Raw genomic sequence first — 22654 nt, forward strand, 5'->3', positions numbered from 1 at the left:
TCTTAGGAAATACTGAAAAAGAATGAACCTTAATAGGGAAGGATGATATTGGTACAAGATAGAACTGTGAGATCAATGGGAAACTAAATTTAGAGTCAATAAAAGGAGCATAGATCAGTGGGAAAAAGTATTTAAGAAACAATTCTGAGAAAACTCACCTTGTACCATAAACTTCAAAATAAAAAGCAATAAAAATAAGCTTAAAAAATCTGATATATTTAACCACATACAATGGAAAAACTTTTCAGGTGAAGATAATTAAAAGCAAATAAAAATGTTTGTAGTAAATATTCCAGATATTCCAGAATAGGAATACATTCAATATGCAAAGAACTCTTATAAGTCAACAAAAAAGAGGAACACTTCCATAGAAAAATGACAAAGAACATAAACAGAAAATGGAAAGAAACTATCACATATAGACAATAAAGATGTAAAAGGGCGCCTGGGTGGCTCAGTCTGTTAAGCATCCAACTCTTGATTTCATCTCATGTCATGATCTCACAGTTTGTGGGATCAAGTCCTGTGTTGGGTTCTGTACTGAAAGCATGGAGACTCCTTGGGATTCTGTCTCCCTCTCTCTCTGCCTCTCCCAAGCTCATGGGCACATGCCTTCTCTGTCTCTGTCTCTGTCTCTCTCTCTCTCTCTCTCTCTCTCAAAACAAAGAAGTAAAAAGAAAAAAAAGATGTAAAGTTTTTTTTTCAACTTTACTAATAATCAAAGAAATGCAATTTAATACAGTGAGATAGGATTTGTCACCTATCAGGTTAGAGAAGATTGTTGAAGGAAGGTGTGCTGAGAAAGGCAGGCACTCTTACTGAATGCTGCTGGGAGTGTAGATTAAAAAAAGATTATAGAATGCAATTTGGCATTTTCAAATGCTTTTTTGTATTGTCTGAATTTTCTGCAATGGCTCTTTTATTTTAAAAATACTTTCATTTAAAAATAAATGTTAACTTTTCAGGAAAACAGAAAGGGAAGCCTGTGTGCAAATTCAGACATCTTTCTTTCTTTGCTCTGATTCTAAATTCAATCCTTTGTGTATTAACACACACATGAATTTATCTGAATAGAAATAATGGCTTTCTGTGATCTGCATTTTTATTACTAACTCCAGAGAATTTTTAGGTTCTCTGTCTATAGTTTCTTAAAGTTCGGTATTTAAACAGAACCTTTAACTGTATTTCTAAGCAGGTGTTCTTTTAATGCATGTGCTTAGTCATTGCTGGCTGTGTGGCTGGTGCCTGACAGTGGTGACTTCTTTTCTCATCTGCATGCTCATTCATCCACAACAGACTTTCTCTACCTGTGCTCTTTGGCTCCAAGGAGAAAGATCCATGCTATTTGTAGAGAAAGCCTAAAGGGCAAGGTATAGTTTTGATGAAATGGACACTGATAATAATTAGTAATAAACTCAATCCAGAATATTTATTATTTAAACATTAAAAATCTTAAGATCACTAGACTTTTTAAATTCATATTTATGTGCATGTTTTAGTTACAGAAAAGTATGATATGATAATCAATTATAGACATCCAGTCATTAAAATGTGCTACACTAGAGTAAGATTCTGCAGTCTAGTGGAATGAAATGTGAACTCAGAGAGGAACAGGAATGATAAAAAATTTTTTTCCAGATGTTAACACTTTTTAGGATAAGGGAGTGTTTCTTTGAAGGATAAGGGAGGATATTAAGTTGCTGTGGTATTTAAGAGTAGATTTAAGAGTCATTGAATAGGTTGAGAATAATGTAATAACACATAAAATGTCAATTTTTATAATATGTCAGAAGTTAACTTTTTTGCAACTTTTAAGTGAAAAACTATGGATATAAACCAAAAAATGTTGATGGAGTATATTGTTTTTCAACCATTTTATATGGGATAAATGAACAAAAACTATTCCGAGGCCACTAGTGTAAAGAATACTCATTGCTTATTCTCAACCGACAAATATGACTCCTTATATGGAAGGGAGGATTTGAGGGGAAAAAAAGACTGCAGAGCTAAGGTGTGGGGTCTCCTGGGACTTAGGCTTTCCATTGCAATTCTTCCCCTAACAAGAGAGTGGAAAATATTACAGAAAGGAGGACATAGAAGTAACCCTAATGAAAGAAATAATATATGTGGAAACAATTGTCAAATGCTTGGGACATGGTAGATGCTCATTACCTGACAAACCAGGTAAGGCTAAAGTCGCCAATCCCAGTAAGGAGCTGCTAAGAAGACCGTACTATTATGAGATGTATATAAGTGAGTTTATACCCCCAAGGCAATCATTATGTTTATTCATAGTTTGCCTATATTTACTTAATTAAAAAGATTTCTTCTTTTGTTATTTAAGGCAGGGATTAACAAACTTTTGCACAGGGCTAGGTAGTACATGTTTTTAGCTTTGTGGGCCATACAGTATCTGTTGCAACTACCCAACTTCTTTTCTGGGGGAAAGAAGCCATAGATATTCCATAAACAAATGGATGTGACTATGTGCCACTTACAATTTATGAATAGTTATGTTTGAGTTTCATATAAGTTTTTTTTTTAATTTAAAAAAAAATTTTTTTTTTCAACATTTATTTATTTTTGGGACAGAGAGAGACAGAGCATGAACGGGGGAGGGGCAGAGAGAGAGGGAGACACAGAATCGGAAACAGGCTCCAGGCTCTGAGCCATCAGCCCAGAGCCCGACGCGGGGCTCGAACACACAGACCGCGAGATGGTGACCTGGCTGAAGTCGGACGCTTAACCGACTGCGCCACCCAGGCGCCCCTAAGTTTTATGTCTTATGAAATATCCTTCTTTTGATTTTTTTCAACCATCCAAAAGTATAGTACCATTGTTAGCTTGCAGGCTGTATAAAAACAGATGGCAGACCAGTGTTAGCCTGTGAGCAATAGTTTGCCAAACCCTGATTTAAGGCACTGTTTAAGGGCCCTTTATGCTAAGAGTGGGTGTAGTATTGGAAAGATACACAAGAAACTGGCCATTGTAGTTGAATTTTGGTAATGGAAATGGGTAACAGAGCTAGAAGGAAGACTAATTTTTCAGTGTACTGTTTGAATTGCTTACCACATGCTTGCATTACCATTTCAAAAGTTAAAGAGTGTCCTTTTCTTAAGTCCCTTGAGGAATCATAAACCCAACAAATCTGGTTTGAGCAGACTCTGCCAACTGTTTCCAGATTCTAGAGGGCTCTCTTGTTAGCTACTCAGGGGCACCCATATTGTGGATCTCCAGCCAGGGGTAATAACTCAAGTGCTACAGAATTTGGGGAATTGGACTTTCATTTGGGTGAGAGATTGACAAATTATGTCCTTTGTGCTAATAGGAGAACCTCTTCCTTATCTTGTACCATTTCTCCAGGAAGAGCGTGCCAAATGGCAGGGAATTTGGCGGAATGAAGCGGGAGAAGCAATTAATACAGATCATTTAATTGAGCCAACATTTCTTGAGGGCCTATTATGTGCCAGGCACTTGAACTAAAGATACCAAGTTTATATGAACATACAGAGTAAAATATAAGAAGGAAAATACAGGAATCCAAAATAAAGATGAGTATACCTGGAAAATATTACAGAGCTATCATGTGGTATGAGGGAGCTTGATGAACATGACTGAAGGCTAAAAAAGACAAATATGAGAAAAACATAGCACAGAGGGAAATGTAAGGGAAGAGTCAAAGAACTAAAATCTCCCCTCCCTTTTTTTAAAGACCAGAGGAAAAGGGTCTTATGTTATTACAGAGTATACATTTGGATTGGAAATTAGGAGAAATTCCTAACTCTATATTGTGGGTTCCTGAAGACTATTATTATGGGAAGGAAACTGTGGAATTTCCTATTCCAGAGGAGGAACTCTATCTAGAAGAATAGTTGCTTGAATTTTGGGGAGGCTTTTCAATCCATTTATTATACAATATGCAGGCACATATACATAATGATCATACACAATTAATTTATATATTAATATATACACAGTGAATATATACCTAAACAATTCATACACACATATTAAAAGTTGAATTTTCCTGGTCCACAACTGGCTTCTTAGTATGAATGAGGTCTTATAAATAGTGACAACTCATTTTTTACTGGTTTATTACTCAGGACCTTCAGCTTTCTATCAGAGTCCAAGTATTTCAGAAGTGCCTTAGGGTCTCCTCATGTTTGTTCATGATCAGGTTTGTTCTGGCTGTCTCTTCCATTACCTCTTGTGTCCATGAGTAAGAGTAGTGCCCAACCAGCAGTCACAGTTCCTCTCCTTCTCCATGGGTTATGGTGATACCTAGGGTGCTGCTGCTATTTCACAATTGCCCCAGAAAGGCCCTGGTCCTCTTGGGGTCAAAGTTCCACTGTGATATGTGCCAGAGTTGCGTGAGGGTGAGTAGTCTCTCCTACTTGTTGCATTCTGTTGGAAGGATCTACCTCTACTTTATACGTCAATGCTTCTAGATTTCATTTTTATTTATAGCCTTCCCTCTCACCTTAGGGTGGCAGGAAGGCCTTTTGAATCCAGTATGGTTTGGCCAAACCGTGCTACATTGAGAATTACACATTTCTGAAATGATTAAGGTTTGCTTTAGGATGAAGGTTCGTGGCTCCCTCTGACTTTAGAATGGGTTTTGTTCCCCCAACAGGTCCCTTAGTTTTCTGGAGAGTAGATTCTGGTAGGGCCATGCCATTGGTTCCTAGGGAACCAATGCCTGGGTCCCAGATGGACCCAGATTTGTCTGCATTCCCACAATGGGCTTTGTATCCTGTAGCAGGAGGTTCTCTCTCTTTCTTGCCTCTACAGCCACCCCCTCTATAAAAATTGCCCTTGAAACCACTTCTTCATCAGCTACTTCCCTATCTTGGCACCTTTTCATGCTCCAACCTCTCTATTAGAGCATACTGATCTTAGGCTTTATCACCATCTTTCATGACAATCTGTAATTGTCTGTGTATATGTGTGATTTTTTTAAGTTTATTTATTTATCTTGAGAGAGAGAGAGCAAGCGTGTATGAGAGAGTGGAGGAGAGGCAGACAGAGAGAGACAGAAAATACCAAGCAGGCTTTGCATTGTCAGTGCAGAGCCAGATGCAGGGCCCAAACTCAGTAACTGTAAGATCATGACCTGAGCCAAAGTTGGATACCTAACCAACTGAGCCACGTAGGTGCCCCGATGTGTGATTATTTTTAATCTCTTTATTAAGCTTGATGTCATAGATCGTGGATACTTTTTTTTCCTTTTACCATTTTAGTGCCAAAGATCCAGCCCAGAGCTTAATGCAGAATAAATCCTCAACAAATGTTTTTTGCAAGCAGGAATAAATAAATGAATGCATCAGCATAGTCTGGTAGACTACCTTAACAGAAGCCTAGTGTATCTGAAACTCACTTCTGCTTGAACTGGAACATTCTGCTGAGTGAAAGAGAAAGAAATAGAGACATAAATAGTAGGGACATTATAATGAAATAAATTTGTCCAACAGAAACTCTATATGCTCTTCCTGAATAGCAAATGTAAATATTTATTTGTAAACAAAATGATTTCTTAGTAGAGACATCATAAAAAGGTCTAAAAAATCATCCTTAGAAAACAGCCTTGGAAAAGAAATTCTGATTGTATAACTTCATTACTTGACCTTTCAAGTTATCTCTTCAGGAAAGTAGGAAACATAGTGGAAGGAAGGAAGGAAGGAAGGAAGGCCTAAGGATATAACTAAAAGTGGACATTGCTTCCCTTGGGTTCTTGGATTCATTCTGGACATTACTCAGTATGAAACTTCAGACACTTTGGTGAGATTTACCATTATTTTTCCTTTTACCATAACTTTTTTTTCTATCCCATGTAAATATAAGACCATGATAGACCCTGAGAGTGAAAATGAAAGCCCCTGAAATTTTCTCTAAAAAGCAAAAATTAAGATCCTGTGAGAACATTTTGTGAATTTTTGATTTGCTGCTATAGTGCCTACTAAAGAAAATTCCAGAAGGAAATGGTCTTAAATCACTTTTGTGTCTGGAAATACCTGTTCAACTTAGGAATAAGGTTTAAGAGATTAAGTCATTAATTTATCCCATTTTTAATCAAAGCCTTTCTATTTGTTTCTGTTTTTTTCTACTTGTAAAAGAAATAAAGACACAACCAAAATGTCATCAAATCTTGTACAAATTTCTCAAGTGCTGAAATTTAAATGAAAACATATGGTGTTTTCCCAGATCCATTACAGAGTGTCTCTTTTGAAAGCACATATCCTGGGCATTTGTAAGTTCAAATGAGGGGTAAAAATGATAAATACTGAGAACAGATATGTACAGAAAGGCTCTGGCAAAATGTCTACAAACAGATCCATTTGCTATTTTGTGTATAAGCTTGCTCCCTTTCTCCCTCTCTCTTTTAACTAAATATCTATGCCCCCACCCTTCCTCAAACTCTACTACTTATTTGTCTTTCAGAGTTTTCTTTTGAAGACTACCGTAACAAAGGGATATTTTAAATAGAACTTTGGATGGGATCAAAAATGAATCTCATCGAACACTCCCACTTACCTGTCACGGATGAATTTTCTCTTTCTGAAAATTTATTTGGTAAGTTGTCAAGTTCATTTGAATATAAGTGAAAATAAAGTGCAACTTGGAAATACATGAGAAAAAAGCCTAGATGATGAATCCAACAGAACCCAGAAAAGTTTTTGTTCCATCTAAGTACTCAATAAACATTAGATACCATGCCAGGTTAGAGGCAGATCACACCTTGGATTTATTGAGCCTGATGGTCTTCTTTTTTATAGTCGAGGGCTGCAAGGCAAGAGAGCTTTGTGACTTGTTCAAGGCCATGAGGCTAGATAATTAACAGAGCTGGGAGTAGAAACAGATTCCTGTTCCGGGCTAATTCTGATATTATTATAGCACGTACTAGAGTATGAAATCATGCCTCTTATGGTTTAATATTATACCTATAAAAGGTTGGGGTTGCTTAGGTTATAGTTCTGTAATAAGTTTCCTTTCTACTCTTCTTCCCATGCTGGGGGATATATGGCACAGTGTCATGATTAGTCATTTAAATTGGATTGAGGACAATCTGTACTAAGTTGTTTTCAGTAGATCTGTAACTAGATGATACCATAAAATGATATATTGCTTCACTTTATGCATTTATGAAAAAACTTCTCATTATAGTTTCAGTTGAGAACATCAGCAAAGACTCAACAGCAGCAATATTTTAGATGGGGCAGGGAAGCTTTCTGCCACTCTTAAAATAATTCCCTTCTGTATAATAGCCCTTCTGGGAGGCTTGGATGCTACCAGTTTTTTACTCTACATTAAAGTATGGACCATGGACTCTGATAGTGAAAATGCAAACATTTATAATTCCACAAAATGCAATATTTGGAGGCATGACATCCTTGCCTATTTGGTTGCAGACAACCTTGAACAATATTAATTAATAGCTTATGCTATTACCCAGTAGCCATTAGCATCTTAGTGTGTAATGGTTTAGCAGGTCATTTCCAAGGAGAGGTCATTATTTGTATTACCTGTTTACATATCTACCTGTACCATACAGTATAAGAGCAGTTAAGGGCAGTGACCCTATTTTACTAATCCTAGTATGCACTTGATAAATAAGAACCAACTAATAAATAATAAAAGGGAAGGAGAAAAGAGGTTTAGGGAGAAAAAGAGATATTTATCAGTAACTCTCAGAGAGACCAAAAGCAGCAGTAATTATTTATGAAATGCCAGTTCTGGGACATAAGTGCTGTATCTTATTTCTTCCATTTGGCGTTTCTTCATCCTATGGATGCATTCAAAGACAACGGTGCCTACTTCCATGTCCATTTACATGACCATTTACTTCTGTTCTACCCTTTTATGAGTCCTGAAAACAGCCTGCATAGACATCTTTATAATTTTTGTCCTACTAATCAGAACTCACAGGATAGTTAAAACTGTACATGTATATCATAGACTAAGGAAAATTCTACTTAAGATTATTTTTTCACTTCACTGAAATTTTATGATTGCATGGTAGGATCTCTGAGAGAGCACATTATTAGATTGAAGGCTCACCTCATCAACCATGAGGTGAATAAGATGTGAGCAGATAGAGAAAAATTTGTGAAGGTGCTGTCACGTTAATAGCATCTGGAAATGATTGCTTGAGAAAGCACTGTAACTCATGCTTTCAGTGTTGCTTTTCCTCCAGCTCTCCTTTGCTAGACCACATTCTTAATTTGTTTCCTAACACAGTCATTTAAGATTTCTGAGAATACATAGTATAAGACGCATGAGCCACCAGCACAGCTGTTATTCCTGACTGGAGCAGTTTCCTCAAATCTTCATCTGGTCTTCTCTCCTGGTAAATTAATATCCAGTGTGGCCATTGGGACATGCTTTCCTTTTCTCCATTAAGTTCTAGAGCCAGCCCTAAGCATTTTTATCACATCTCTTTCCTCCTGGGGGCTCAGTCTCACTCCACACAACATACCTGAGCTAAAGGTACACCAAAGCGGTGGATGGAGACTTTCATTTTAATTTCCTTATTCCTCCTCCCATCTTCTTTTGTCTCCTGATGAGCCTGATGGATTCTTTGGGCTTCCCATCCTGAGCTTAGGATTCAAAGCACCAGGGAAAAGACTATGGCCCATGGATGAGTAACCCACAGTGCCTAACTCACCACTCCTGGATTTTGAGATATGCTAGAGACTCGGAAGTATTAACCCATGGACTCAACTAGCTGGAGAGTGAAACTCTTTTCCAATGGTCTGTGTAATGAAAACCAACTATCATGTTGTTACAACAAAGGAAAGTGAGGCTAATTGTATAGCATATGGATAGCTATCATTTCTTCCACCTAAATATTGAGTACCAACTATATACCAGGCATTGGAATAAAGCAGGGAAAAAGACAGGCAAGATCCTAGTGGAGGGTAGACTCACAATAAGCATGCAAATAAATAAATAAACAAAATAACATGAGGTAGTGGTAAGTGCTATGAAAACAATAAAACAGGGTGATATAGTAACTGGAAGGATGGGACTGCTCTAACTGGTGTGGCCAAGGAAAGCCTCTGAGGAGTTGACAATTGAGCTGAGACTGAAAGACAAGAAGCCAAGGAGAACATTTTAGGCAGAGGAAATAGTAAATGCAAAAGCCCAAAGTCTGCAATGGACTTTAAGGCCTTGTCTTTTCATTTTTATTTAGGGTCATTGAAAGAGTCTAGACAACTGGTTTTGGACCCTGCATCCCCATTAACCAACATGAGTAAAAGGAGATGATTAGATGGAGAATTCTAGAACCACTGTCTAGTTTTTTTTTTAAATTTTTTTTAACATTTTTATTTATTTTTGAGACAGAGAGAGACAGAGCATGAATGGGGGAGGGGCAGAGAGAGAAGGAGACACAGAATTGGAAGCAGGCTCCAGGCTCTGAGCCATCAGCCCAGAGCCCGACGTGGGGCTCGAACTCACGGACCGTGAGATCGTGACCTGAGCTGAAGTCGGATGCTCAACCGACTGAGCCACCCAGGCGCCCCAAGCAATGTCTAGTTTTAACATCTGAATCCACAAATTGCTCTAGTTGTGCTAGAAAGCGGTGACCTGGACTCAGTGGTACTTATCTGGCACATGACGTGACTTCTAAGGTGGCCTTGGGCATGGTCCTCCTCCCTGCAGGTTACTATAAAGGCCATAATGAAATCCCAATGTTAAGACAGTGGGAAGGTGCTGGTAAGATTATATAGCAAATACTGATAAGTACTCACTAATGGGCACTGGTGACACTAATTACTTCTGCAGTGAGAACTTTCAGCCTCTTCTAGAGATGGCTATGGACCCCTTACTCTCTGAAGGCTTTGGGTAAGGTGACGGGAGCGCATCTCCTCATGTATAAAAGGTTACCCTGAAGAGAGGAGCCTGAAGCAAGGACTTGCACACAGGCAGTTTATGTGAGTGGTGATCCTGGGTTGTAGAAATCAAAGACTGGAGTCGTGAAACGGGGACAGAGGAAAACCAACATGAGATGAGTTACGAGGGTCCCTGTTGTGGACAAGGGGATCTTGATTCCCCTGAGAGTAGCACAGAGGATTGTCCTCTGAGGAACCAGGGACTGGGGCAGTTACTAACAGGGTCACCCCTGGGGGCATGAACTCCCTGGCACTTGTGGGTTGTGCCTTTATTACACCCAGTGGAATCAGGCCAAGTGGTCTCCCTCCTATGGTGTTGGAGAAGTTCTGAGCAGAAAGCAAAAAGATATGCAGCATGATCCTGAAATGACAGACTAAGTATGAGGTGAGTCTGAGCTCATGTGTGATCACTTGCTGTGGCTACAGCTGAAATGAGGGGTGGGCTTCAGGATGTGACACTGCCACCAGAGGGGTCTGCCACACAGTATTAATGTGATTTTTCCGCTAAATCAGTTTAAATATTCAAAGGAAGGCTAAGATTTGGAGGGGGGATGGGGCAGATTTGCTCTCTAGATTCTGTTTTCTTAAACTGGTTCTTGCAGAAAAGAAGGAAAGAAGCTGGGACAGAATGGAATTGTAGAGATGAGACTGGAATCACTTTCTGAGGTCGTTTAATTTATTCTGCTACCACACATCCCTGACAAATCCAGATGGGAATCTAGCTCACTGGTAACTCAATCCACATATAGGACTCGGAATGGAAGGACATGGTGACCCAAAAGAGATAAGTCTCCTTTCCTTTGGGACATCCTACAAGCCAGGAAACTTGGTCAAAGATTAATTTAGTGGGTTGAGAAAGGCTTCTCTGATGAATGAAGAAGGCAGGATCTTTATGCAATTAGTGCACAATAAAAGGTAATCATGACAAAGTCCACAGCTTCCCACAGTTTGACATGGTGAATAGGTATGTTAAATAAAACCTATGTATTCTTTTACCAAACTGTGCCTTAAGAACTCAAAAAATCACAAAATTTCAGATGAATAAAAAAGCATTGTAACAATAGGATAGCATAAGCAAGAGAAGGTACTGTCTTATACTCCAATATCCAATGTTCTTAGTGCAGTGAATTCTGGTTCTTTTGGCTCAGTGATATTGTGAAAAGTTCACTGATTGTGAGTGGAAGTAAGCAATGAAATTTAAAGAAATAAAGTCTAAGAGGCAATTGAGACACTCTGAAGTTTAGTTTTCTCCCTTGTAAATGGGGATAATAATGACACATTACAGCTTGTTGGGAGAATTGAATGGCTGTGTTGAAAGTGTTTTTGTAAACCTGAAGGCATCACACAACATAATTAATCCAGAGTTTTCAAGGTAGTTGTTACTATTTAAATTGTTGAAATGATAAACACCACCCTACTCATTAAGGGAAGGAAGTGCTATTTATCTTAACATTGTTGAATGCAAAGAATCTTCAAGGAGCCAACAAAACCCAACAGCATGGAAATAAATTTCCAGGTGCCCTAAGGAAGGAAACACTTGTTCTGTCTCATCTTGGTATTATGGCTTTGCTAACAATAGCTATGGAATCTGTGTTTTTATATTAATTTTTATATTTGTATCTAATAGTCTTTCCAAAGCCCTATTTTGAATGAGGATCAGCAAGTGGCAGGAGGCATATCCCAAATAATTCCTTTCCTTTAGCTATTTTTCATTACTTTGTGCTTCCCTCAGGTGTTTATGTCCATTTTCTCTGGGTAGTTTTATTTTTTTCTTAAAAATTTTTTTTAAATGATTACTTATATTTGAGAGAAAGAGAGATACAGAGTGTGTGCAGGGGAGGTACAGAGAGACAGGGAGACACAGAATCCAAAGCAGGCTCCAGGCTCTGAGCTGGCAGCACAGAGCTAGACACAGGGCTTGAACTCATGAACTGAGAGATCATGTCCTGAGCTGGAGTCAGATGCTTAACTGACTGAGCCACCCAGGTGCCCCTGGGTAGTTCTATTTTTATTAAAAGATATTCATTTTAGAATCTTGTTCTTGCTTATGTCTTTTGCTTAAATTAAAAGAATCTTTCAGATGTTACAGAGTCAGTCAGATGTTTTAAAATACAATTAAAGGTCTTAAGATGCAGTTTTGTGGAATATTTCTGACATTTCACTTCAGGTTTTTTTTTTTAATCTCACTGAGTTCAACTAAAGTGAATGTAGTTCTGATGTGATGGGTAAATTGAAGCTGAAAGTTTCCAGAAGATGAAAAGATACCATTGGCTCAGATAAATCGGGAGCTTTGTTTTAGTGTAATGTAAATATTGTGTCACTACTGTTTCTTACCCATATCTTTTCTGCAGATTTATGCAATATCTAAGTTTTTTTTTTTTTTTTTCCAACGTTTATTTATTTTTGGGACAGAGAGAGACAGAGCATGAACGGGGGAGGGGCAGAGAGAGAGGGAGACACAGAATCGGAAACAGGCTCCAGGCTCTGAGCCATCAGCCCAGAGCCTGATGCGGGGCTCGAACTCACAGACCGCGAGATCGTGACCTGGCTGAAGTCGGACGCTTAACCGACTGCGCCACCCAGGCGCCCCTCTAAGTTTTTATTAATTCACTATGGCTTTGGATTTTGCACTCCCAGGAATGTCAGATCTTGTAACCCTTGTTGGTGGAGTTTAGAAATGGAAGATGGTAAAGAAGTATTGACAGGGACTTTCCTTATTACAAAATAGAGTAGACAAAACAGTGCTTCTTCTGATAGGGCTGAATAGTTTGGAGAAGGCATGCAGTGGGATGAAGAATTACAAAGTGGCTAACTGGTGGGTGACTCCATTGCCATCCAGGGCCTGCACTCAACCTTGTAGGCTAAGAAACAAATCTCAAGGGCACTCAGAATAACCAAGCTGAGAAAGGTTGAATATAAAATCAGATTGAAAATGTATACACTTACAGGGATAAAAAGAATTGTGCTAATGGTAACAGCTACTATTTCTTGAGTGCTTTCTATATGTCAGATATCATACTTATTCTATATTAGTTAGCAAGCTTCCTGCATTCAAGTCCATCTCTGTCATTTACTGGTATGTGGTCCTTTAGCTTTATGCAAGTGACTTGCTTTATTTACTCAAGTTCTCAGAAGAATGCCTGGCACATCACAAGTACTCTGTAACTATTTGCCGTTAGTATTAATTCTTTTACTTTTTTATTAAAAATTTTTAAAATGTTTTATTTATTTTTGAGAGAAAGAGAGAGAGACAGCACGAGTATGGCAGAGGCAGAGAGAGAGGGAGACACAGAATCCGAAGCAGGCTCCAGGCTCTGAGCTGTCAGCACAAAGCCCGATGTGGGGCTCCAACCCATGAACCATGAGATCATGAACTGAGCCCAAGTTGGATGTTTATCCGACTGAGCCACCCAGGTGCCCCACCATTAATATTAATTCTTACAACACTCCTATGGGGTGTATACCATTACTATTCCCCTTTTACTGGTGAGAAAATGGAGATTTAAAAAGTTCAATAATCTGCTTAAAGTTCCATAGGTAGTTAAGTGGAAACCAAAATATAATCAAGACAAGGAATTACAATTGGATGGTTAAGGATCCAGGCTAAGAGAACACTCACATTCGCCTTCTCAGGGGAGGTCTTTCCAATGAGATTACATCACCCAGAGTCTATTGGTCAAGTCTCCTCTAAAGGATAGTTCTCAGAAAACCTGGGACTACCTAATTTCAAGGCTTCATAGCTCATTCTCCGACTTACCAGGAAGATATATCATTCACATTGTTCCCAAGTACCTTATGCAATAGGACCAATAGAACTTTCTGTGATGGTGAAATGTTCTAGATCTACGTTGTCCAATGCGGTTGCTACTGTCCACATATTAACACTTAAAATAAGATGAGCGTAACTGAGGAATTGATTGCAATTTAATTTAATTAATTTTAATTTAAGTAGCCATATATGACTAGTGGCTACTATTTCAGTGCACAGAACAGCAGGGGGATAATGTGTTTTTAGAAAAAAAATAACATGAGGCAGTTGGTCATCACTGAGAAAGAAGCAAAGGGATCCAACCAGTCTTATTATGAGAATATTGTGTGTGAATGTCACTCAGCAACAGCTGTTTCCCCGATCAGCTAAATTGTCCTACTCATTTCCTTGTTAGTATAGCAGTTTCTGAGGGCAAGAAGCCCATTTGTTTGAGCAGTTAAAAAGTCAGTAGAGAATTATTAAAATTGAAAACTCAGAGATAATTTGTCCTGGTTAAATCCTTTGGGTAGCTCTTCCACCCAGGATCCTCTCAAGGCAAGGATATTTCTGGGGTTGTGAGGAGAGGAGAATGAAATCAGAAGTAGACTGAGGAGTGAGAATAGCCTTGCAAATGGTAAGTGATTTGGCAAGCTGAACTGAAACATACCCATGCACTATCACTCTTTTCCCCTTTCTTGGCAACTAGGGCAAGTGTGCCTCAGTTTTTCAACCACGGGGTTTTGACTCAGAAGACCTGGGGTAAAGTCCTAACTTCATCCCTCACTAACTGCATGACTTTAGATAAATCACTGAATGTCACTGCCTTGTAGAGTCTGTAAAATAGGGTAGAAGATAGTGGGCCTCAGATATAATACCTTCCTCAGAGGATGTGAGAAGGATCAAATGAGGTAATGCATGTGGAACCACTTTGTAAACACGTGAAAGCTGTTGAAATGTCTTGGCAATGATGACTGCATTTGTACAGATCACTATTGCCTTTGAAACAGCTTTCATATTTATTGCGTTTTTATCTTCACAACAAGTCTATGAGGGAAGTAGGGCAGGAATTATTATCTATGTTTTACCATCTGTTGATGTAGACAAATGAGGCCCAGAGAAGCTGAGAGACTGGCCTAAGGTTATACAGGGTGTCTGATTGCATTAAATGTGAGCTTAACCCTAGTCCTACCAATTCCTATTCTAGAGCCCTCTCTTCCAAAAAATAAGCAACAGTCACAAGCTTGATATCCACCAGTTGTGCTGTAGAAACTATTTCTACTCAGTAAGCAAGCCACCCTACAACCTGAGTCCAAAGATGAAGAATCATAACATCAATGTAATGATGGTGGGTATCCACCCACTGTGCTAAGCATTTCATCAATATTATCTTCTTTAATCCTCATACTAACTCTATGAGATTTTATGGTTATAAGTCCCACTTTATAGATGAGGAAATGGAGGCAGAAAATGGTTCAGGAATTGGTCCATGGTCCACGGAGCTAGTGAGTACCAAGGGAGTCTGGATGTATTAGTTTGCTAAGGATGCTTTAATGAAGTCCCAGAAAGGGTGGATTAAACAACAGGAATGGATTGTTTCACTATTCCTGAGGCTAAAAGTCCAAAATCAAGGTGTTGGCAGGGTTGATCTTTCTGGAGGCTGTGAGGGAAGGGTGTGTTCCTGGTTTCTCTCCTTGGCTTGTAGATCCCTGTGTCTCTTCATACTGTCTCTGTGTCTAAATTTCCCATTTATATAAGGACACCAGTTATATGGGATAAGGGATCACCTTCATGATTGCATTTTAACTTGATTACCTCTATAAAAACCCTCTCTCCAAATGTCACATGATGAGGTTAGGACTTCAACATACCAATTTGGTGGGGGGGTGGGACACAATTCCACCAATAACACTGGATATAAACCCAGATCAATTGGCCTTATACTGTTAAGCATTATGCTTTATTGTTTCCTGACATCATAAAATTAAATTATTCTGTAGTCTTTTGATAGGAACAAATGTCAAGACCTAGAGCATGGCAATTGATCCCAAATCCACTTTTAGGGCCACTGACCAGAAATCTATTCTACATATTAAGTTCTGAAACTGGAAAGTACTCCCCAAAATTAAGCTAAGAGACTGGTTTCCAGTTTACTAGGCAACTTGGCATCGAGGACTTTTCTCATAAACATTTACAAATATTCTGCTCTGTAATGAAGTTAATCAGTAAACCATACAACCTCTGGCCTCTGTCACTCCTTACCTGGTCTCATTTTCAGTTGCTGTGAATAAGCTAAGAATGGTAATGCAGTTTCAGGGGTTAGAATATCCAATTCAAAGTAGTCCTCGCCATAGCCACACATCATCAGGATTTGTCATGGAAATGATGAGCATGAAGCCTGATAAAGGTAGGATACTGTTCACAATTGCTCTTGGTCAAATTTACACAACTGGGCTGAGCAAGTGTGGGGGATTTTGTTTGAGATTTTAGCAACAGATCTATGTCAAAGATGTCTCAGTCAGAGCCAGAAGACTGGGGTGAGAAGTTGGGGTGGGGTGATTTTTTAGGATTCGAGGCAGGTGGATATCTCATTGAGATAAAATCTAAGTATTTTTTCCTAAGATTCTTCATTGAATATTATGTAAAATGAGCAAGAGTTTTTCAAGTTAAACACTAGACAGTTCTAACAATAATGCCTGTAGACACTTGAAAAAACACTTTGAAGTGCATTATTTAATGCAGTGTTTTAAAAATGGCATGTCTTAGACCCCAGTGGATCATGAAGTCTATTTGGGGCTTATAACCAGTATTGAAAATTAGACTAGACTAGACTAGACTAGACTAGAATAGGAGTAGAATAGAATAGAAATGTCAGAGTGTACTTTAAGAAGTAGGGGTAAGTGTTATTTCATGGAGATTTTGTTTCAATTAGTTCTACATATGTTTATGTGTATACAAGGGTCATGATATAAGATGTATTTCAAACTATTGTTGTGGTGAGAAAAATAAAAAGAGATTGAGAAACATCGATGTACTGAACTAGTTTCACAGCCGATTTCTCCTAAGTCTGTGGAAAATTAGATGAGTAAAGAGTTCAGCTTTAGGCCTAGGCTGTTTGTTTTCTCTGAAGCAAAACACAGATTATAATTAAAACGTTGACTGTATAATGTAATATTGTCTATTTTAATATTCTTCTCAAAACAGAATCTTACCTTTTAAATTTTCAGTTAAAAGAGAAACTCTAATCATTTTTACAATAATTATAATTTTGAGCCTATTTCTGATTGTAGACATGGCAGCATAACATTTTATTTAAATATGATGTTCAAAAGTGACTGGCATTGTACTTAGGAAGTTAGTTGAAAGGCAGGAGAAGCAAATTTCCCACTATTTCCATTTAAGAGACATTTATTAGGCGTACTGTGTCAGGCTTTGTGTAAGGTGCCAGGAATGAAAAAAAAAGAGGAGAGGAATATAATCTAATATATTCCCCAAAGAGTTCACTGGCTAACCACAATAATAAAAAATGTATTGAGGGGTGCCTGGGTTGCTCAGTCAGTTAAATGTCTGACTATAGCTCAGGTCATGATCTCATGGTTCATGAGTTTGAGCCCCACATCAGGCTCTGGGCCGTGGAGCCTGCTTTGGATTCTGTGTCTCCCTCTGTCTCTCTCTGACCCTTCCCTGCTCTCTCTCTCGCTCTCTCTCTCTCTCTTTCTCAGAAAATGAATAAAACATTAAAAAAATTAAAAAAATGTATTGAATGTTTATGCTATACCCAGCCCTACGCAGTTTATGTTCTTTGCCTTAGCTTACCTATACTACAACCTCTCACCCAGGTTGTTTATTCCACATTATAAAGGAAGGAAGAGAAGCTTAAAAAAGTTCAATGTCTTTCCCAAGTTCATACATCTAGCAAATTTCAGGTGAATTGAATCCAGATTTGTGCATGCAGAAGGGCCCTGGTAAACCTGTATGTCACTAAACTTCAAGTTTAGCGTGGAAGATAAGCCTGTAAACAAGTCAAACAATAGTCCATGCTTCTAAGCGCTGCAATAGAGGTGTGTACAGACAGTAGATGAGATTAATTCTAGGGGAGATTAATCGAGGGGAGCTAGGACAGGCCTCACAGAGGAGGTGATCAGCTGGCAAGCCAGGGAAAGGCACCAACATCACAAAGGCCAGGAATGGCAGACAGCTTACAAATGAAGCCATATCATCTTAGTTAAGAAACAATGGATTAGGAAATAAAGGAAGGCATAGAAGGCAATTTTTCCATGCATGAAACATTTTAACAAGCAGTCATGAAATGTTTACTATGGTCAAGAGTAAAATAGTGCCAGGAGTAAAATAATGGATATAATGTGAATGCTTTCCAGGCTCTTCAGAAACAAACTGAGATCATGGCAAAGTGCCATCATTATTACATGAACCTGATTCTCCCATTTGGGTACCCAAGGATTCAATCACACAGTCCTTGGAGAGGTATGGTCTAATATGGTAGGCACTAGGCACATGTGGCCACAAATTTTTAAATTTCAATTATTTAAAATTAAATACAACTTCAAACTCAGTTTCTCAATATCACTAGCCACATTCTCATATGGTTAGTGGCTACCACATTGGTAGGTATAAAACATTTCCATCATCTCACAAAATTCGGTCAGATTCTACTCCTTTAGAAAAACTATTAAATGCTAAAGACTCTACCCAAAAGAGTTTTGCTTTCCTTTTGCAGGGGATCTCAGACTCCCCTGATGTCTATTCATGTGTTGCCATTTAAAAGCTCTTTCTAAACTCTCAGGGAACATTCCCTGTCATAAAGGAATCCAAATTGTCCCTCTCCTTGTTAGACTGATTCCAGAAAAGCACTGATAAATCCAAATATATGTGTTATATACATACATATGTACATATATATATATACACATATATATGTACATACAAATACATATATATGTATGTATGTATAATACACACACATACATATATATATTCCTTTTAAATTGTATTAAAGTAGAAATAAATGCACCTTTTTAGAAAGCATATTTTAAAGTTGACTTACCTCTCTGCCCCTTCCACATCTGATGTGAAAAGTCCTATCACAAAGTTCTGGTATTCATTTACTTGTTTTTGTCCCTTGACATCTCTCCACACACAAACACATGCACAGAGAAGGGATGGGCCTTTTGTGTCTGTATTATCTCTATCTTGTTCACTGCTGTATCCTCAGGGTCTAGCACAGTTCCTGTCAAATAACAAGTGTTCAGTATATATTTATAAATGAAAGAAGTATCCTATAACTTATGTTATTAAAACAGACTAAGTGTTAATAATTACTAATTAGCTATCAGTCAACTATCATTAAAATCAGGATTTTGCTAGGTTCTTTTAGAAGCAAACATGTCTTTTTATGGCATTCAACATATCAAAACATTTTCTCAACTACCTTATTTTATATTCAGGATTACCTATGAGATAGCAAGGTTGGGTGTTAATAGTCCCAGAAAAAAATGAAAAAGAAAAATGTTAGGCAGTTGTTTGAAGCCTGTCAGTGAGTTCATGATGGAAGCTGTTCTAATCTCACTATTTTGGGTTATGTTGACCACGCTGGGTTTTTTATTATAAGTTGCCTGCATACTGATTGTTTCTCCTCTGTCAAGATTTGGTGGGGACACTGAAATACTAGAAGTAGATGTGCTTTGAGAATAGAAACATTATTTAATAATATTATGTGCTGTTCTCATATAATATTCATGTAATATTATCAATGTCTTTGTGAAAACTTTCCATTTTACTTGAAATGATTCCAAAGACATTTGACACTGATTCCATGTTCTGACTTTACTTGGGAGTATATTGTGTCTATTGATTATAAGAATATTAGTTTTATTGAAACAGTGCTCAGAGATCTTGCAATTGTCACTTGAGGAGAAAAAAAACTACACATTTCCTTGGATTTTGTAAAATCCAGATTCTATCATTAATTGGTTGTTTGACCTCAGGCAAATTGCTCAACCTTGCTGGACCTGCAGAAAGAGAGGGGCTGGGGCTGGGGACAGGTAATTGACTTGGGGTAAGATCAGTTGGAGGACAAAATCTAGGAATAAGTGTAAGTGAAACTAATGCTTTTAATGCTTCTCAGTTCTTTTCAAACCTATTCATTCTACAAATTTTAGTCACATTTGGTTATGAAATAGATCAGGATTTTGCTTATATTTTATCTTTTCTTTTTGCTGTGATAATATCATATTTTCATATTCTTCCATTTTGTGGTAATAAGACAAAGCACCACTGCCGAAACTTTTTGTCTGTCAGATATACTGATTCAATGCTAGTTTTATATGGAGAAGTCAGGCATAAAAGACAGGAAGTTAATTTTTGTCCAGATAGTGTATACTTTGTGCTTCAGCAATCTTTTTCTGAGTCAATGCAGAAAGCATTCTTTTTAACGAACTTTTGTTATGCATATATTCCCCACTGCCATTGTAGAAGATCCCTGAATTCTTATGCCTATAGGCTATTAGTCATATACTTATGGAGATTTTAGATGTAAAGAACTATAAGGTCATCCAACATGAAGTCTTTTCTCTACAGATGAGCAAAGGGCAGCCCAGAGAGGATAGGTAAGTACCATGTAACTAGATTCAGGATGCCCAGGAGCAGAAAGTCAGGGAAGACTTCCCAAGAGAAGCTTATACTGAAAAAGAAATTAGGAGATAAGCGGAGAATAGTGAGATGAAGCTCTGTGAGCAGATGGCTGTGTTGCAGAAGTTTCCAGGCTCAGGAAAGAGTCGTGTGGGGGTGGGGCGGGGGGAAAGGGTAGGGGTGAGGAGAAGGGAGGTCCTGAGTCTGGAAGCAGCAATACATTCAAGGAATAGAGAAGTCAAAACATGAGAAATGGCTGGAAAATAAAAGGTAGGATCATGCAGAGCCTTGCACACCTGGTTGCAGCTTACTTGCAAGCAGAGGCATTGAAGGGACTAACCAAGGGAAGTCCAAAGGGAAGAAAGGAAAACTGTTTACTATCATGCTTTAAAGCATCACACATCTGAAATTATCCGAGACAAGTGATGCTTTGAAGTCAGACTACCAAAGTTCAAATCTTAGCTATTCGGGTAGCTAGGAGTAAAGTTGCCTAACTTCTTTGTGCCCCAGGCTACTCATTTGTAAATAAGGATAATGATGTTACTCACCTCCTAAGATTTTGTGAGAGAGAGATGAAAATATACAAGTGCCTGGCATTAGGAGGGAGGCTCTAAGAGTTTTCTGACAGTAGTGGTTGTAGCAGTAATAACAACACATCTACAACCATTTTTTGAGCACCGCACAAAATATTCCACATGTATAGATACATAGATCCACAGTCCCTAACCGACAATTTTAAATTCCAAATGCTCTAAAAACCAAACGTTTTATCCAAAGTTTGACACAAACTTCTTTGGTGGCAAAACCTGACCTGAACGGATGTGAGGATATTTATGGCATTTTTTTTATTCCTTAGTATGAATATGTGTACATTTCACTCTGGAAAAGAGTGTTGTGTTTAATTCTGAGTTCTGTCCCAGACCACGCTGGGAAAAATAGCACTATATTCTGTTCCAAAACACAAACAATTCTGAATTCCAAAACACATATGACAGCAAGAGTTTCAGGTGAAGAACTGTGAATCTGTATTATGTCATTCGTTCCTCAGCAAAACCCTTGAGATAGATATTTTCATCTCAGGCTTGCTGCTATCAAAACTGGAGTTCATCAGTGCCTGAGAGTCCCACTCTTCATAGGAGATGGAGTTGGAATTTCAGTCTAGGATTGCCTGACTATGCTTTGAAGAATCAGACACATTTGTACACTCTCATATCTTATTTATGTTTATTAAATTTTTTAGTGCTTTGCATAGTTTAAATGTTTTTATTTTCTAAAGAGTCATAGTTTATGCTTCTAGGAAATAGAAGCATTTTCACAACTTGATAGTTTTCTAATACCTAGAGGTTTTATAGATAAAAGTCTCATTTTGTAATAATGGTGGTAGGAATAATGATTATTATTAATAATAATTTAATGGCAACTATAACTTATCAGGCACTCCTTGTGTGTCCAACATTTAGCAAAGTGCTTGGCCTGCATTATCTTGTTTAATTCTTACATCAAACTAATGAGATAGGTATTATTCCCTATTTTATGAAGAGAAATTTGATCCTTAAAGACATTAAATAAATTGTCAACATGCACACAGAAAATAAGTAACAGGACTGGTATTTGAACCATACTCAATTCCAGGCACTGCATTGTTTTCTTTTCTTTTTTTTTTAAAGCCCCTCCTTTTTTAAAAAATAATGATTAAAATACAAATATACTTGGCAAAAGTACAAACAGTATAAATACTATGCAACCTCCTATCCCAAAGAACAAATCAACAATCTCACTTTCCAGTCCCCATCATCCAGTTTCTTTTGTATCATACAGAAATCTGCCTTGTACACACACACATACACCACACACATTATTTTTTTCAATACCCACATAAATCTATGCATTATTCTGTAGCTTAATTTTTTCAAATAGTAGCACATCACAGAAACCTTTCTTTATCAATACATATAGATCTAAATCATTGTTTCATATTTACATAGTATTTCAGTGCATCACATCGTGTAATTCATTAAACCAGACTCCTATTGGTGGCTATTTAAATTGTTTCTGATTATAGTTCTTACAGATGTTCCTGCAAATGGACATCTTTACAGAAACATTTCACACAGATGCAAACCTGTCTCTAAAATAAATTTCCTTGGGGTACCTGGGTGGTTCAGTCAGCTGAGCATCTGACTCTTGATTTCAGCTTAGGTCATAATCCCAGTGTTGTGGGATCAAGCCCCGCATCTTAAGCCCCTGCTTAAGATTCTCTCTCTCTCTCTGGTCCTCTCCCCCACTTGCATGCTGTCTCCCTCAATGAAATGAAATGAAATGAAATAATAAAATAAAAAATTCCTTGCAGTCTAATTGCTGGGTTAAA

General features: G+C 37.9%; 1 protein-coding gene across 5 annotated transcripts in view; it reads left to right on the plus strand.

Annotated features, from left to right (window-relative positions):
* NR1H4 (nuclear receptor subfamily 1 group H member 4) overlaps nucleotides 1–22654 on the plus strand; it is a 77965-nt gene that overhangs the window by 11636 nt on the left and 43675 nt on the right. For 3 of the 5 annotated variants that reach the window (XR_007154252.1, XM_047868633.1, XM_047868634.1), the window contains exon 1: nucleotides 15932–16045. Coding sequence is in view for 4 of the 5 variants with exons in the window: in XM_047868633.1 (XP_047724589.1) it covers nucleotides 15937–16045 (109 nt within the window). In the remaining variant the exon portion in view is untranslated. Of the gene's footprint in view, nucleotides 1–6441; nucleotides 6574–15931; nucleotides 16046–22654 lie in introns of those variants that run through there. The other 2 variants (XM_047868635.1, XM_047868636.1) reach the window with 1 other exon arrangement.

The sequence above is a fragment of the Prionailurus viverrinus genome, chromosome B4 (assembly GCF_022837055.1).
Source record: "Prionailurus viverrinus isolate Anna chromosome B4, UM_Priviv_1.0, whole genome shotgun sequence".
Lineage (NCBI taxonomy): Eukaryota > Metazoa > Chordata > Mammalia > Carnivora > Felidae > Prionailurus > Prionailurus viverrinus.